This window comes from Oncorhynchus tshawytscha, linkage group LG06 (genome assembly GCF_018296145.1).
Source record: "Oncorhynchus tshawytscha isolate Ot180627B linkage group LG06, Otsh_v2.0, whole genome shotgun sequence".
Lineage (NCBI taxonomy): Eukaryota > Metazoa > Chordata > Actinopteri > Salmoniformes > Salmonidae > Oncorhynchus > Oncorhynchus tshawytscha.
The window spans coordinates 14,323,496-14,341,403 of record NC_056434.1 but is presented as its reverse complement, the minus strand read 5'-3'; the positions used below and the strand labels follow the sequence as shown (position 1 = coordinate 14,341,403).

Below are 17,908 nucleotides of genomic sequence, written 5' to 3'. Positions count from 1 at the left end.
ACGATGTGTTAGTCACCATGTTGTCCCCCCACGATCCACCATGTTGTCCCCCTCCACCCCACGATGCATTTGTCACCATGTTGTCCCCTCCACCCCACTATGTGTTAGTCACCATGTTGTCCCACTCCACCCCACGACGATGTGTTAGTCACCATGTTGTCCCCCTCCACCCCACGATGCATTAGGCACCATGTTGTCCCCCTCCACCCCACGATGCATTAGTCACCATGTTGTCCCCCTCCACCCCACGATGCGTTAGTCACCATGTTGTCCCCCTCCCACCCCACGATGCATTTGTCACCATGTTGTCCCACTCCACCCCACTATGTGTAGGTCACCATGTTGTCCCCCTCCACCCCACGATGTGTTAGTCACCATGTTGTCCCCCTCCACACCCCACGATGTGTTAGTCACCATGTTGTCTCCCTCCACCCCACGATGTGTTAGTCACCATGTTCTCTCCCTCCACCCCACGATGCATTAGTCACCATGTTGTCCCACTCCACCCCACTATGTGTTAGTCACCATGTTGTCCCCCTCCACCCCACGATGTGTTAGTCACCATGTTGTCCCCCTCCACCCCACAATGCATTAGTCACCATGTTGTCCCCCTCCACCCCACGATGTGTTAGTCACCATGTTGTCCCCCTCCACCCCACGATGCGTTAGTCACCATGTTGTCCCCCTCCACCCCACGATGCATTTGTCACCATGTTGTCCCCCTCCACCCCACGATGCATTTGTCACCATGTTGTCCCCCTCCACCCCACGATGCGTTAGTCAGCTTGTTGTCCCCAGTGGTTAATTGGGAGGTGCCGGAACAAAAAGTGAGCCCAGGGGGGGGTGGCCCAGGGGTCTCAGAGGTACCTCTGTAATAAAGAATTGCATGCATTATCATGGTTTTGTATACTGGCGTAGATCAGTAGTGTAGAGGCACTTGCAGAAGTTACATACATGGGGAAACATTGTTGTAGCCTGGGGAAACATTGTTGTAGCCTGGGGAAACATTGTTGTAGCCTGGGGAAACATTGTTGTAGCCTGGGAAACATTGTTGTAGCCTGGGGAAACATTGTTGTAGCCTTGTGGAAACATTGTTGTAGCCTGGGAAACATTGTTGTAGCCTGGGGAAACATTGTTGTAGCCTGGGGAAACATTGTTGTAGCCTGGTGTTGTAAACAATGTTGTAGCCTGGGGAAACATTGTTGTAGCCTGGGGAAACATTGTTGTAGCCTGGGGAAACATTGTTGTAGCCTGGGGAAACATTGTTGTAGCCTGGGGAAACATTGTAGCCTGGGTGTTGGGGAAGAATGTGGCCTTTATAAAAGCAATTAATTTGACATGACTGGAGACTTTAGCAGATACTTTTTTAATAGCTCACAAATGATGGAAATGACAGGCTGCTATGACACTGACAAACTGACAATCTGAGACCAATAACAATGACCTCCAGTCCGCCAATAGCCTGTTACCTAGGCGTGTGGAGACACATATTGTACAATATCAGGAGTAAATGATCGTCCTAAAAAAGCTTTCCAGTTTCACTGATTCACCCAATGATGCTCAGCTCCCTCACCGGCGATGGCCGATGCGCTCATGCCTAAAGCTTAGCTCTCTCTTGTTTTACTTAGTAAAACAATGCAACAATATGCCTATTTGGAAGTTGATAACTGGGTAGCCTACAGACAGATTGGTGTTCTCTTTTAATCAGGATCCATTTGCTGTCACGTATACTCCCTCTCTGGCCTCTAGGTCATCAGGCTGATGATTATCCCACACACCTGTCACCATCGTCAAGCGCACCTGCGCCTCATGACACTCACCTGGACTCCATCCCCTCCTTGATTATCTTCTCTATATCTGTCACTCCCCTTGGTTCTTTCCTCAGGTGTTATTGACTCTGTTTCATGACACTCACCTGGACTCCATCACCTCCTTGATTATCTTCTTTATCTGGATCCATTTGGTTCTTTCCTCAGGTGTTATTGACTCTGTTTCTGACACTCACCTGGACTCCATCCCTCCTTGATTATCTTCTCTATATCTGTCACTCCCCTTGGTTCTTTCCTCAGGTGTTATTGACTCTGTTTCATGACACTCACCTGGACTCCATCCCCTCCTTGATTATCTTCTCTATATCTGTCACTCCCCTTGGTTCTTTCCTCAGGTGTTATTGACTCTGTTTCATGACACTCACCTGGACTCCATCACCTCCTTGATTATCTTCTCTATATCTGTCACTCCCCTTGGTTCTTTCCTCAGGTGTTATTGACTCTGTTTCATGACACTCACCTGGACTCCATCACCTCCTTGATTATCTTCTCTATATCTGTCACTCCCCTTGGTTCTTTCCTCAGGTGTTATTGACTCTGTTTCATGACACTCACCTGGACTCCATCCCCTCCTTGATTATCTTCTCTATATCTGTCACTCCCCTTGGTTCTTTCCTCAGGTGTTATTGACTCTGTTTCATGTCGTTGTGTTTTGTGTTTATTGTTTAGTTTATTTATTAAAACACTCACTACTTGCTTCCCGACTATCAGCCCTCTCGTTACATTTCCAACCTGTATTTTCCCACGATTGTATTTAAAATATTGCGAAAGGCCTGTTTTGGCTGTGTGCTGTTCACAGACAGATTTGCAGTGCATTCCCTACTGTAGGCATACCTTGTTATTTGCTACACAATCCACAGCTAGGCAATTTTTTAAAATAAACCATTTATCATCAGTGGCACAATTACAAGCCTTCTCCGGGTGTAGTATTCAGAATGATTTCATTTCCTTCTGAACAGACGACAGTAATTCTATAACTTTGGCGAATGTATTACAATGTATCAGGGCTGCTACGGCACCTCCAGAAACCTTCGCGCGGCTATGATTCTATATGGAAATAAATGATGAAGTGCAACACTGGAGAGATGAAAGTTGCAGGCTTATGTCTATCTGAGTAGAGCGAGGGAGAGATCATAGAAAGTGAATGTCATTCTCGTTCTGTGTGAGACTCAGGTGTGCTTCTCTCTCTCACCACAGCGACGGCCACACCTTGGTTTCTAGCGCCGCCCCATGGTCCTCCCGGTCGCGGCCACCCGGGAGGCCCGGAATGATAGACATTTTTGTCAAGGTTTTTAGTCATCATAAACGTAAATAGCTGATCAACATGAGTCAACATGATTAGTAGATCAGACAACATTGAGGTCATCAACTCTACACCTCTGATTGGTCAGTACAGTTATAGTTGAGCTCAATAACTTCTAAAGGCAAAGGTTATAGAAACCCCAGTCCCTAAACTTACCAACTCAGGAATATCCAGTGGCTCATAAAAGCTCCTGCTACTTTATCCCTGTTGTCATCTTAAATAGATAACAGATTCCTTGGGATCCATAAATCGTGTAACCACAACGGAAGGAGCAAACATGGCAGCAGAACCCAGCAGGCTCTGTAGCCATATTGTAGATATGCAGGTAGTAAACTCTGTGCTTAGGCATGCCAGTAAATGTCAGACTTGGCGAAGCAAACATAAGGTATATTACTGTAATACAGCTCTGAAGATGCTTTTCACTGAGACCTTTAGAAGTTCTCATACATTCCAGATGGGAAGTACCAGACTGGATCTGAGGATACGTTTCTTCTGTATATTCAATCAATGAAAGTGTAAAGAGTCTATATTCAAATGCTATACTTTGAATTCATTTCATAGGTTAATATTTCCTTTGCAGCTTAAGGAAATTCTGTCCCTGCTGCTGACACGTACAAGTTCACTTTACCCATTACAATCTGTGTTCTGAAAACCAACACTTCCCCCATTACAATCTGTGTTCTGAAAACCAACACTTCCCCCATTACAATCTGTGTTCTGAAAACCAACACTTCCCCCATTACAATCTGTGTTCTGAAAACCAACACTTCCCCCATTACAATCTGTGTTCTGAAAACCAACACTTCCCCCATTACAATCAGTGTTCTGAAAACCAACACTTCCCCCATTACAATCTGTGTTCTGAAAACCAACACTTCCCCCATTACAATCAGTGTTCTGAAAACCAACACTTCCCCCATTACAATCAGTGTTCTGAAAACCAACACTTCCCCCATTACAATCAGTGTTCTGAAAACCAACACTTCCCCCATTACAATCTGTGTTCTGAAAACCAACACTTCCCCCATTACAATCAGTGTTCTGAAAACCAACACTTCCCCCATTACAATCTGTGTTCTGAAAACCAACACTTCCCCCATTACAATCTGTGTTCTGAAAACCAACACTTCCCCCATTACAATCAGTGTTCTGAAAACCAACACTTCCCCATTACAATCTGTGTTCTGAAAACCAACACTTCCCCCATTACAATCAGTGTTCTGAAAACCAACACTTCCCCCATTACAATCGGTGTTCTGAAAACCAACACTTCCCCCATTACAATCGGTGTTCTGAAAACCAACACTTCCCCCATTACAATCGGTGTTCTGAAAACCAACACTTCCCCCAATCGCTGTTCTGAAAACCAACACTTCCCCCATTACAATCGGTATTCTGAAAACCAACACTTCCCCCATTACAATCGGTATTCTGAAAACCAACACTTCCCCCATTACAATCGGTATTCTGAAAACCAACACTTCCCCCATTACAATCGGTATTCTGAAAACCAACACTTCCCCCATTACAATCTGTTTGATACACATACAGTCAAATCATTACATCCTGTTATAAACATGAACCCATTAAGTTTCAAGTTTTAATGTCGCATAAACAAGTACAATACCTTTCTTGCAAACTCAAAACCCAACAATGCAATAATCAATAACAATGTAATCCTAGAAAAAAACACACAAAAAATAAGAAGACATATGAAGAACACAATAAGTAAGCACACTATATACAGGGTCAGTTCCAATACATTAAAACCCCTTGAGCTGTTGTGTCTGCTAAGCAGAGGTAAACTCAATGACCACTGCAGCGATGGTGTGAGTTAGTTTCCCTTACAGGCCACAACAGAAGAACGGGTGGACAGAGCAAGCGGGGAGTGTAATTTATCATGCCTCTGCCAATACCCATTCACTTTGATCTGTGCCCCATCTGCGAGGGATGCGTCCGGCGTTTGGAAAGAGTGCTCACTTTCTCTTCCCATTATTCCCAAGCTGAGGGGTATTGATGGAACTCTGTGGGCTAAAGAAGAGTAGTTCCCCGCGGTCTTGAAAGGCATTTGCCATTTAAATGCTACTTAGCCCTAAATCACCTGTGTTTGGCCTGAGGTGATGCACTGGCAGGTGAAAGATGATGCAGTGTGCGTGTACAGTGTGTGTGTGTGTGTGTGTGCGTGTGTGCGACTGTGTGTCAGCCGCCTCTCTTTCAAGGTGTGTTAGCTCAAGCACCCTCCCTCATCCCCTACCCACCTCTTTTCCTCTCCTCCCCTCCCTCATCCCCTATCCACCTCCTCTCCTCCCCCTCCCCCTCCCTCATCCCCTACCCACCTCTCTTCCTCTTCTTTCCTCCCCTCCCTCAACCCCTATTCACCTCCCTTCCTCTCCTCCCCCTCCCTCATCCCCTATCCACCTTCCTTCCTCTCCTCTCCTCCCCCCTCCCTCATCCCCTATCCACCTCCCTTCCTCTCCTCTCCCCCTCCCTCATCCCCTATCCACCTCCCTTCCTCTCCTCCTCCCCTCCCTCATCCCCTATCCACCTCCCTTCCTCTCCTCTCCTCCCCCTCCCTCATCCCCTATCCACCTCTCTTCCTCTCCCTCACTGTTGTGCAGACCACTTGGGGGGTTTCGATTGCACAAACTGTCACAGATGTGCTCTAGTTTTTGTTGTGTTCAGTGTTGTTACTGCTGCCTCTGCTGTTGCTGTGTGCTGTTGCGAGTAGGATGGGGGAGGGGGGACATGGGAGAGGGGGGCATGGGGGAGGTTTGGGGAGAAGATGAAGTGTAATTATTCCTCCCTTGTCTGGAGGAGTGTGAAACAATAAAAACGGAGCCAGGTTTTCTCTCAGCAGATGCCAGCAGGTACACAGAAGGAGTGTCTTCTCCGTCTCATTTAGTAGCTAAGAATCATTGCTTTCACAATTATCACAGGGGAGAGAGGAAGGAACGGTTGGAGGGAGGATGAGTAGACGAGTACTAAAAGAACTCCCCCGGTGGTAATGTTTTTGTTTTACTTTTGTGATCAAGAAAATGAGGTGATTTCTCTTGAAGTTTAGGCTCCTAATGCAGTTTCAAGAAAGACATAACAGTTTATAGCATCTTTCGTAACAGTGGTTTGAGGAACCCACATGAAAACATTTGAATGTTTTTCCGTTTAGTGTGTCGTTCGAGTTAGCTTTGTTGTCGTGAACTGTCACAGCGTGTTAGGACAGCCGCCATGTGATGCCCGTGATTGGTGTAATTTTGTGGTAAGCTTTAGTGTTCCACTGTAGCTTCCTCCCCTCATCTCCTCTGCCTCACCTTTACTGATTTGATGTGGCTGAATCTTGTTAAAAGTATTTGCTGAACATGCTTCATGTGTCTTATTGATGATTGTATGTTAGTGTTGCTATAGCTCTTTGTTCATACATATTACCTCAGGTATAACCAGCCCTAGACAGTCATTTAGTGGCCCTCTCAATTGTCTACATGTTAATTGCAGTCACAACATCCGCAGGGCCCATATTGTTGCTGTTGTTCACACGTATACAGTATTTCTGCTCTACGGCGGTTCTCTGCGGAAACGAGGTGTCACGTTGTGAGTTGGCGCTCTTTCAGAACAGACAGAGACATGGAAATGCAATTAGCATACGAGGCAGGGAGAAAGAGAGGAGCTGAGATGGCACTCCCTCCTCTCCCAGGCCTTACGCAGCAGAGGATCGTGGGTAAACAAGGACACCATGTTAAGAGAGGGAGGACACAAACACTGTCTCATGGTTAATTCAAGCCATGCTGAAGGTACAGCACAGTGCAGATAATTATAACACACACACACACGAACACACACACAGCCACACACACACACACAGAGCTGCTACACACACAGGCACACACAGTTGCATATATACACACACACACTTGACGCACACACATACACATTCTGTACACACTCGTACATCTCCCTGCTTGTCCAGCTACAATCTAACAGAGAGAGCGAGACATAAAGCCCTTAAATTGAACTGAATTGTAGAGTGAGAGATGTAGAGAAAGTTGTAGAAAGAGAAAGAGCGAGACATGTAGAGTGAGAGATGTAGAGAGAGAGAGAGAAAGATATATGTAGAGTGAGAGATGAGAGAGAGATATGTAGAGAGAGAGAGAGAGAATGTAGAGAGAGAGAGATGTAGAGAGAGAGAAAGATGTAGAAAGAGATATATGTAGAGAGAGAGAGAGATATGTAGAGAGAGATGTAGAGAGACAGAGATATGTAGAGATATGTAGAGAGAGAGATATGTAGAGAGAGATATGAGAGATATGTAGAGAGAGAGATATCTAGAGAGAGATGTATAGAGAGAGAGAGAGAGATGTAGAGAGAGATATGTAGAGAGAGAGATATGTAGAGAGAGATATAGAGAGATATGTAGAGAGAGATGTGTAGAGAGAGAGAGATGTAGAGAGAGAAAAATATGTAGAGAGAGCGATAGGTATAGAGAGAGAGAGATGTGTAGAGAGAGAGAGAGATGTGTAGAGAGAGAGAGATGTAGAGAGAGAGATATGTGGAGAGGGAGAGAGATGTAGAGAGATATATGTGGATAGAGAGAGAGATGTAGAGTGAGAGATATAGAGAGAGAGTGACGTAGATACATACAACCTCCCCCATACATCCTTCCCATACACCCTCCCCATACATCCTCCCACATACATCCTCCCCATACACCCTCCCTATACATCCTCCCACATACATCCTCCCCATGCATCCTCCCCATACATCCTCCCCATACATCCTCCCCCATACATCCTCCCCATCCTCCCCATGCATCCCTCCCCCCCTCCCCCATGCATCCTCCCCATCCTCCCCCATGCATCCTCCCCATGCATCCTCCCCATACACCCCCCCATACATCCTCCCACATACATCCTCCCCATGCATCCTCCCCATACATCCTCCCCATGCATCCTCCCCATGCATCCTCCCCCATGCATCCTCCCTCACCCCCATACCCTCCCACATACATCCTCCCCATGCATCCTCCCCATACATCCTCCCCATGCATCCTCCCCATGCATCCTCCCCATGCATCCTCCCCATGCATCCTCCCCATGCATCCTCCCCATGCATCCTCCCTCCCACATACATCCTCCCCATGCATCCTCCCCATACATCCTCCCCATACACCCCCCCCATACATCCTCCTCCATGCATCCTCCCCCATACATCCTCACCTCGTTCCAAACCTTCCTTGACTTCCTCGTTTGTTTGTTTTTGTTTTGCCAAAGCAGTTTTCCTTGCCATTGGCTGAACATCAACTGGAGGTTAAGTTTGTGTAAACACCTCCATAGGACAATTGCTCCATGCCTAGTTGGAATAACAGCAGAAATAGAGGGAGAGACGGAGAGTAGGGAGAGGGGGATAGAGGGAGAATAGAGAGAGAGGGATAGAGGGAGGGATAATGGGAGAGTAGGGATCGAGGGAGAGTAGGGAGGGAGAGAGGGATAGAAGGAGAGTAGGGAGGGATAGAGGGAGAGCAGGGTGGGAGGGATAGAGGGAGAGCAGGGTTGGGAGGGATAGAGGGAGAGCAGCGTGGGAGGGATAGAGGGAGAGTAGGGAGGGAGGGATAGAGGGAGAGCAGGGTGGGAGGGATAGGGGGAGAGCAGGGTTGGGAGGGATAGAGGGAGAGCAGCGTGGGAGGGATAGAGGGAGAGTAGGGAGGGAGGGATAGAGGGAGAGCAGGGTGGGAGGGATAGAGGGAGAGCAGGCAGGGAGGGAGAGTAGGGAGAGTAGGCAGGGAGGGAGAGTAGGGAGGGAGAGACGGATAGAAGGAGAGTTGGGAGGGAGGGAGGGAGAGCAGGGTGGGAGGGATAGAGGGAGAGTAGGCAGGGAGAGAGGGAGGCCTGTCTGTGTTTCTGCTTGACACAAAGAACAATAAACACGTTCCACATGGTGAGTGGTGGGCTCCAGATGCAGGCCGGGCCAGAGGACTAACACGTGGAAATGGCTTCCAGACAGGCCTCAGTGAGAGCACAAAGGGCCATTCTCCCCCCTTAGCCTAGCACCCGCTCCTGTCCTGTCTCTCTCCCTCTCACCCACCATCACCACAACCCTCCAACTCATTCAATTATAAACACAGAGAGACGTCAGTTACATGACTTGTCCACGGAAACTCTCCAGCCAAATCGCTAATGCTAACGTGTTTATATTGGGCTCGCACCAGAAAACGAGTGAGAATACTGGTGACAAATGTTACAACCCTAGCTAGATCCTAGATTGGACGTTGCTGTGGGCAGGAAGGCCTAGACCGGGGCTCCAATGTAATCAGATGACGTGGTGATGAAAAATAGGTTTGAAGTGTTTAAAGGGGTTGTGTCAAGCTATTAAGTCCATTTGTTTGTATTAAGTCAACTTGCCCAGGTCATCGGTTAATTGCAGAGTAAATTCCCCTGTTTGCTTTGGCTGTGTGTGAAAAATGGAGGGGCGGATGGCAGAGGTAAAAAAAACAATAAGTAACGTAATTTTCACGTCTAGGATACCGATCCTGGCAACCACCAGAAAACATATACCAACTTCTGCCAAAATCTTCACAATGTAAACCAACCTGGTCCGGCTTTTTGCTGTTGATCCTGGAAATACCACAAACAAATGAACAATACCATACGTCAGGCTTCCAGAGTCTATACACAGATTGGTGCAGGCATTAAAGACGCATAAAAGGGCTGTATGGCGAGTAATCTGGGGTACTGTAGACACAAACTAAAGAGAAATGTTCTACCCCTTGTGGCCCCCATCCACACACACACACACACACACACACCACCACCACCACCACCATCCTGTGATTTATTCGGCCTGGCCGGTGGTTTGTCTTTTAAAGTGTGTTCTGCAGACAAGCAGCTGGAGTTCTCTGCCGGAAGGGTGGAGCAGGTGGCATGGAGAGCACATGCCTGGTGGTGGGGTGAACTGGTCCGCAAGGAGGGAGCGAGGGAGAGAAAAGGAAAGGAATGCTAGGAGGGGAAAGGTCTGTTTTCTATTGTATCCTGTCTCTTTCTCTCTCCACTCACATCATCTCATTAGTCCAGGTGGCCAGGAAGTTCTGATATGGTTGGTCACATGCTCTCTTCCATGGGTGATGGTGCTGCAAGCTTTAAGCTATTGGTCACAATGTTGTCCTAATATATTCTTACTTTAAAAGCAGTAGTTTACTGTATCTTCTGAGACATTTTGAAATTCACTATTGCCATTTTTAATGTCTGTTTTGTAAATCCCCTTTAAACAACATAATTGTTGTTAGACATTGAAAGTATAGAGCTTCAATTTACAGTGGTAGTTTTTTTTTCATATCCATTTTATTGAACTATCCCTTTAAGCTTTAAGAGACGTTGTAGAATTCCTGATAGTACAGAAGAGAGCATATCCTAGCTCTTTTTCACCCCCTGAAGACTTAAGAAGTCAGAATAGCGTTCTAAATTACCCATGCTGTCCCATCAGATGTGCTTGTTTGGTTTTGACGTCTTCCCTTTGCAGACGGCTTCTTCCTGCATGCATGGCTTCAAAAGCAGACAGCCTTACGAACAAACATGTATCCCATGAAGTCATAGAGAGGGGCCGAGTTAAAGCACACTGCCAGGGCCTAGCCGAGCTTGACAAGACATTAGATCAGAGAAAAAGTGGTCTTCAAAAACCTTCCAAGAAACCCAGGCCGGCATTTAAAGTTCAGCCCTCCTAAATCACCCAGGTATAAACACTTTATAATGCACTTATAAACATTGGGCCTGATTAATTAAGCTCCCGCGGGGGTTTGTTGGTGGTCAGACCGACTGTGAAGACTGAAACTCTCTGGGAGCTTTCAAAGTCCAGGAACTCACCCCAGATTTTTTTCGTAGTTTGAAAGCTAAATGGATCAATCACCACCATGTGTTTCTGGTCTCAGAGGAATGGGACGGGTGGTTTACAAAATGGCCGCCATGCATGGGGCTTGCTTGTCCACGTTGTATTGAGGGCAGTGAGAATGTTGTGACAACATGTTTGGTGTGTGGAAGGGAAACAGAAAGGGAAAGGAGGATACCTAGTCAGTTGTACAACTGAATGCCTTCAACTGAAATGTGTCTTCCGCATTTAACCCAGTCAACTCTGAATCAGAGAGGTGTGGGGGGCTGCCTTAATCTACATCCACGTCTTGAAGAGGCTGGGCCAGGCGCTAGTGCGTGTTTATAGGCTGTCATAGCAAACCATCAGAGAAGCATCCAGCTTTCCATGCGCTTGTGTTTCAGATGGTATGTTTGCAGCTCAGATGGTATGTTTGTGTTTCAGATGGTATGTTTTTGTTTCAGATGGTATGTTTGTGTTTCAGATGGTATGTTTGCTTCTCAGATGGTATGTTTGTGTTTCAGATGGTATGTTTGTGTTTCAGATGGTATGTTTGCTTCTCACATGGTATGTTTGTGTTTCAGATGCTATATTTGCGTTTCAGATGGTATGTTTGTGTTTCAGATGGTATGTTTGTGTTTCAGATGGTATGTTTGCCTCTCAGATGGATTGTTTGCGTTTCAGATGGTATGATTGTTTCTCAGAGGGTACGTTTACGCCTCAGATGGTATGTTTGCATCTCAGATGGTATGTGTGCATCTCAGATGGTATGTTTACGTCTCAGATGGTATGTGTGCATCTCAGATGGTATGTGTGCATCTCAGATGGTATGTGTGCATCTCAGATGGTATGTGTGCGTACAACCTGTAGAAATTTGTTAGTCGGGTATATCGCATGAGTCAGTAGCTTTGTTCCAGGATGTCAGTGTGCTACGTACATACCAGTCGGCTCACTATGTTACGTTAACCACATTATGTTAACCACTGTTACGTATGCAGCTACCGAGTACACATTAGCTAGCTAGTACACACACACACACACACACACACACACACACACACACACACACACACACACACACACACACACACACACACACACACACACACACAACACACACACACACACACACACAACACACACCACACACACACACCCCTGGCTGCTGTTTTATTGATATTCGGATCTGATATTGTTCCTCTCCTCCCACCTGACTGCTTAACGAGGTCATTTCCTACAAAGTGTCACCGAGCTCCATCAAACCCTTCCTCAATCTGCCTCCAATAGCCATTAATGACCGGCAATCTGCCTCCACTGGCCCTTAATACCTGGCAATCTGCCTCCACTGGCCATTAATGACCGGCAATCTGCCCCCACTGGCCATTAATGACTGGCAATCTGCCCCCACTGGCCATTAATGACTGGCAATCTGCCTCCACTGGCCATTAATGACCGGCAATCTGCCCCCACTGGCCATTAATGACTGGCAATCTGCCCCCACTGGCCATTAATGACTGGCAATCTGCCTCCACTGGCCATTAATGACCGGCAATCTGCCTCCACTGGCCATTAATGACTGGCAATCTGCCCCCACTGGCCATTAATGACCGGCAATCTGCCTCCACTGGCCATTAATGACTGGCAATCTGCCCCCACTGGCCATTAATGACCGGCAATCTGCCCCCACTGGCCATTAATGACTGGAAATCTGCCCCCACTGGCCATTAATGACTGGAAATCTGCCCCCACTGGCCAATAATGACTGGAAATCTGCCCCCACTGGCCATTAATGACTGGAAATCTGCCCCCACTGGCCATTAATGACTGGAAATCTGCCCCCACTGGCCAAAATGACCGGAAATCTGCCCCCACTGGCCATTAATGACTGGAAATCTGCCCCCACTGGCCATTAATGACTGGAAATCTGCCCCACTGGCCATTAATGACTGGAAATCTGCCCCCACTGGCCATTAATGACTGGAAATCTGCCTCCGCTGGCCCTTAGTGACTTGCAATCTTCCTCCACTGGCCATTAATGGATGGTAAAGCTGCGAGGAACCATGAGAAACAACAGAGAGGGAAAGGAGGGAGTTGGCAAGCAGTATTTGAATCCTGAACGTGGGTTGGGGGAATGTAGCAGAGGGAGGGGGTAGTAGGCGGGGGACTGGAGAAGATCCTCACACAGCAGCTGGCAGGGAGGGGAAGGGGGAGGGGGGGACTGGAGAAGATCCTCACACAGCAGCTTGCAGGGAGGGGAGGGGGGGGGGACTTGAGAAGATCCTCACACAGCAGCTGGCAGGGAGGGGGGACTGGAGAAGATCCTCACACAGCAGCTGGATAGGCCCCTCTAACACTAATTCCAACCCCCTCAGATTAGCTGTCATCTGATGCCAGGCCTGCCGGCAACTCCGTTCTCCCCCTCCAAAACCCGTACGTACCCCCATCTTACCCCCTGGTGGTCCCCTATGCCCCCTCACTTTTCCACGCTCTGAGCCCACGAGCTGCAACTGATCTGGCGATACTTTCACCAACATGGCTGGTGTTTGTGCACGGGTTTATCACTACAAGACTCAAAATGGCGTCGTCACCTCTCCCCATCAAAGCCCTTTGAAGGATTATGGGCCTCATGGCATGACTGATAAGGACATTTGAGAGGGAGAAGTGGCGCACTGTCCAAAGGGGACTCTTTGGGGGTGACTTATTCACGGGTCAGTCTGTGAATTTGGGGTCAGTGTGTCAAAACTTTTCACATATTGGCTTCAGAGTTTATGTGGTTAATTACGAAACACAGTACACAGTACACAGTATAAACACAGTACACAGTACACAGTATAAATACAGTACACACACCAAGACCAGATTTCACATGTATGAAAACAGTTCTGATGTGTAAACTACGGTTGTATATGGTTGGGCCGTATACAGATGTTTATACCGTTTCTCTACCGGGGTATATACGAAGTAGAGGTCGACTGATTAATCGAAATGGCCGATTAATTAGGGCCGATTTGTCGATTTAAAAAAAAATGTTTTTTAACATTTTTTATACCTTTATTTATTAACTAGGTAAGTCAGTTAAGAACACATTCTTATTTTCAATGACACCTAGGAACGGTGGGTTAACTGCCTTGTTCAGGGGCAGAACGACAGATTTTCACCTTGTCAGCTCGAGGGATCCATTCTTGCAACCTTACAGTTAACTAGTCCAACGCAATAACAACCTGCCTCTCTCTCGTTGTACTCCACAAGGCCTGTTACGTGAATGCAGTAAGCCAAGGTAAGTTGGTAGCTAGCATTAAACTTATCTTATAAAAAATAATCAATCATAATCACTAGTTAACTACACATGGTGGCTGATGATATTACTAGATATTATCTAGCATGTGCTGCGTTGCATATAATCTGACTGAGCATACAAGCATACAAGTATCTAAGTATCTGACTGAGTGGTGGTAGGCAGAAGCAGGCGCGTAAACATTCATTCAAACAGCACTTCCGTGCGTTTTGCCAGCAGCTCTTTGTTCAAGCGCCAAGCATTGCGCTGTTTATGACTTCAAGCCTATCAACTCCCGAGATGAGGCTGGTGTAACCGAAGTGAAATGGCTAGCTAGTTAGCACTCGCTAATAGCGTTTCAAACGTCACTCGCTCTGAGCCTTGGAGTGGTTGTTTCCCTTGCTCTGCATGGGTAACACTGCTTCGATGGTGGCTGTTGTCGTTGTGTTGCTGGTTTGAGCCCAGGGAGGAGCGAGGAGAGGGACGGAAGCTATACTGTTACACTGGCAATACTAAAGTGCCTATAAGAACATCCAATAGTCAAAGGTTAATGAAATACAAATGGTATAGAGGGAAATAGTCCTTTAATTCCTATAATAACTACAACCTTAAACTTCTTACCTGGGAATATTGAAGACTCATGTTAAAAGGAACCACCAGCTTTCATATGTTCTCATGTTCTGAGCAAGGAACTGAAACGTTAGCTTTCTTACATAGCACATATTGCACTTTTACTTTCTTCTCCAACACTTTTTTTTGCATTATTTAAACTAAATTGAACATGTTTCTTTATTTACTTGAGGCTAAATTGATTTTATTAATGTATTATATTAAGTTAAAATAAGTGTTCATTCAGTATTGTAATTGTCATTATTACAAATAAATAAATAAAAATCAGCCGATTAATCAGTATCGGCTTTTTGGGTCCTCCAATAATCGGTATCGGCGCTGAAAAATCATAATCGGTCGACCTCTAATACGAAGTTACCGAATGTGCACACAAGGGGTGCTAAAAACTACAACTTTTCCCCCAAAATGAGTTATTTTACAAATTAAAAAAGTAGGCAAACAGGGATGTTGATCTTGACATCTAGCCACCTAACTAGTAAGATAACAAACCAAATGCAGAGCAGAGCCCTGAGCTGGATATCATTTATTTGACACATCTTAGATTTCTTACAGTTATACTTAACCTATAGTTATAAGCAGTGGCATAGCACGTGCCCCCCGATGCCCCCAAACGACTTGTTACTTCCGCAAAACTATTAGGAAAATCCACATGTAGTGTGATTGAGCCAGACGGAGGACTAGGGCCTGGAGAAAGTGAAGATGGAGCCACGCAATTGTCTTCTAGGCTATGATTTGTGTGCTTGCGTTTCACTTGGCCCCGCGCGATGAAGAGAATAGCCATGGGGGCAAGGGCAGTATAGCTCCCTGTAAACATGCACCACCGTGCAGGTGCTCAATTTGTATCGAAATAGCCATGGGCGACAGTCATTTGGCCATAGCTGGGCAAGAGCCAGGGCCCTGTGAAAGAGCTTAATGTGTGTGAACCCCTGTGAACCCCTGCCTCCAAGCCATTGTCCTCCTTCTGCACCAATTCACCACCTCTTCCTCATCCTCCTCACCCAGCTCCTTTGTCCATAGAATATTAGCACCATGTTATGCTGTCTTTATACCTTTCTGTATTAGTATGTATCAGATGGACGATAGGTGCTGTTGATAGGTAGTGTTTTGAGCCCAAGTCTGTTGTTGAGAGTGCTTTAGGTGGAATGCATAGTCATTTAGTTGGGTCACTCAGGGGGAGCAACATTGGCCACTTTAACGATGTTTCATCTGGAGCTCTGTTAGAGTACATGCCTATATTACATGTTTATAAAACAGTTGATGTTAATATTTAGCCTCTGTCTCATCTGCAGGTTTCTCCATGGGGAGTACACCGTGGAGGTGGCCATCAACGACTACCTGGACATCTACTGCCCCCACTACGAGGACCCGCTCCCCCTGGAGCGCATGGAGCGTTACATCCTCTTCATGGTCAACTACGACGGCTACACCACCTGCGACCACCGCATGAAGGGCTTCAAGCGCTGGGAGTGCAACCGGCCACAGAGCCCCAACGGACCGCTCAAGTTCTCTGAGAAGTTCCAGCTCTTCACTCCCTTCTCACTAGGGTTTGAGTTCCGGCCGGGTCACGAGTACTACTACATCTGTAAGTAGAACATTTGATTCACCCCCACACTGGTTATGTCCCCAAGTTAGGTAGAGAAAAGAATATGTGAAGAAGAAATGACTTACCACACCAAACAGAAGCATCTGCAACCCTTCAAAGAACATTCACCGCTGTCAACCCATCACTCTTTAGTTGATGAAGTTCAGGGAATGTCAGACGGATCTACGTGTCTCCTGGTCATTTGAAGGTTGATTTGATCTCATTTGGTGGGAAGCAGGGGAGGAAGCCAAAATAGGGGTAGGGGTTTAATTAATAGGCTTTGCTTTGTGGTTTCATTTGGCTCTCATGCATGGCTCCCTGCTAGTGCCAGGGCTAGGAACCAACCAGAAACAGTCTGTTCACACCACAGTGTGAGTGCCAGAGAGGTAGAGCACAGCCTGTATACACAGACGAGTGGCGGATGATTATTCTGCATCAAAACCAACTTTACCTTCTATTTACTAGAAAAGAACGATTGTTACCAGGTACTTCTTTGAAGTAATTCAATATAACTCCAAACCAGTTGATATCAAATGGTTCCTTGCGCTAATTAGTTGAATTTAAACCAAATGTAGTTACGTGGCAAAAGCAATGTAATTAAGCTGTTACAGGGGAAATCATGGAGCGTGAAATAAAGCCATGAAGCGTAATCAAACAGACTGTTACCAATCACAACATACAGCGGCCTAACGAGAGGGGAGCCCGGACATATCGTTGATCTCCAGATTCCGCTTGACTTGTCCATCCACGTGTTTTGTGCCTGACCTGCCATCCTTTTGTGTGGCGCCCCGGCGCATCCCATTTTCTTACACCCCTTGATTAAAATTCTAAATTGTCAAATGGCAGCAAGCTATTAGCTGGGTGCTTAGCTTCACAGGGCGTGATCGGTGCAAAACCAGTTGCCGGCGACCTCATGCAGAACGCTTCAAATGATGCTGATTGGTCAAATCATATTTAGCCAAGGGAACTTGATGGGGGTAATTGTGTCGTTCTGGCTCCGGACTGCGGTGCTGCGGGTTATACACGGCCAGACAGACGTGATACCTCGCCTATCGGATGCATCACACCCACACACGCCCACTTTGACTTCAAGGTCGCGGTATGCACGCCACTTCCCATTTTCCTGCTTCGGAGGCGTTTTTCCCCTTCCGTGGTCACATGTCCCAGGTGCAGTGTGTTCATGTGCAGGACAGGCCCTGTGAAAGGTGTTCTTTGGGGGGGTAGGGTGGGGGGTTGCTACTAGCGTTAGCACAGTGACGGGTCCCATAGACTTCCAGTCATTGAGCTCCCTACCTTTCTACCCCTACCCCTCTCCCCCATCCCTCTACCCCATACCCTCCCTATACCCCTACCCCTCTATCCCATAACCCCCTATCCCCCCCCCAACCCCTTCTCCACCCCCTCTCCACCCAATGTGCACTCAGGTGCTAATACCAAATATGCACACT

At 46.8% G+C, this 17,908-nt stretch overlaps 1 protein-coding gene across 1 annotated transcript in view; it reads left to right on the top strand.

The window, feature by feature from the left end:
- The window catches only part of LOC112235415 (ephrin-A2-like), a 204,841-nt gene that overhangs the window by 176,801 nt on the left and 10,132 nt on the right, over positions 1–17,908 (top strand). The window contains exon 2 of the mRNA XM_042323007.1: positions 16,168–16,460. Coding sequence (XP_042178941.1) covers positions 16,168–16,460 — 293 coding nt within the window. The remainder of the gene's footprint in view (positions 1–16,167; positions 16,461–17,908) is intronic.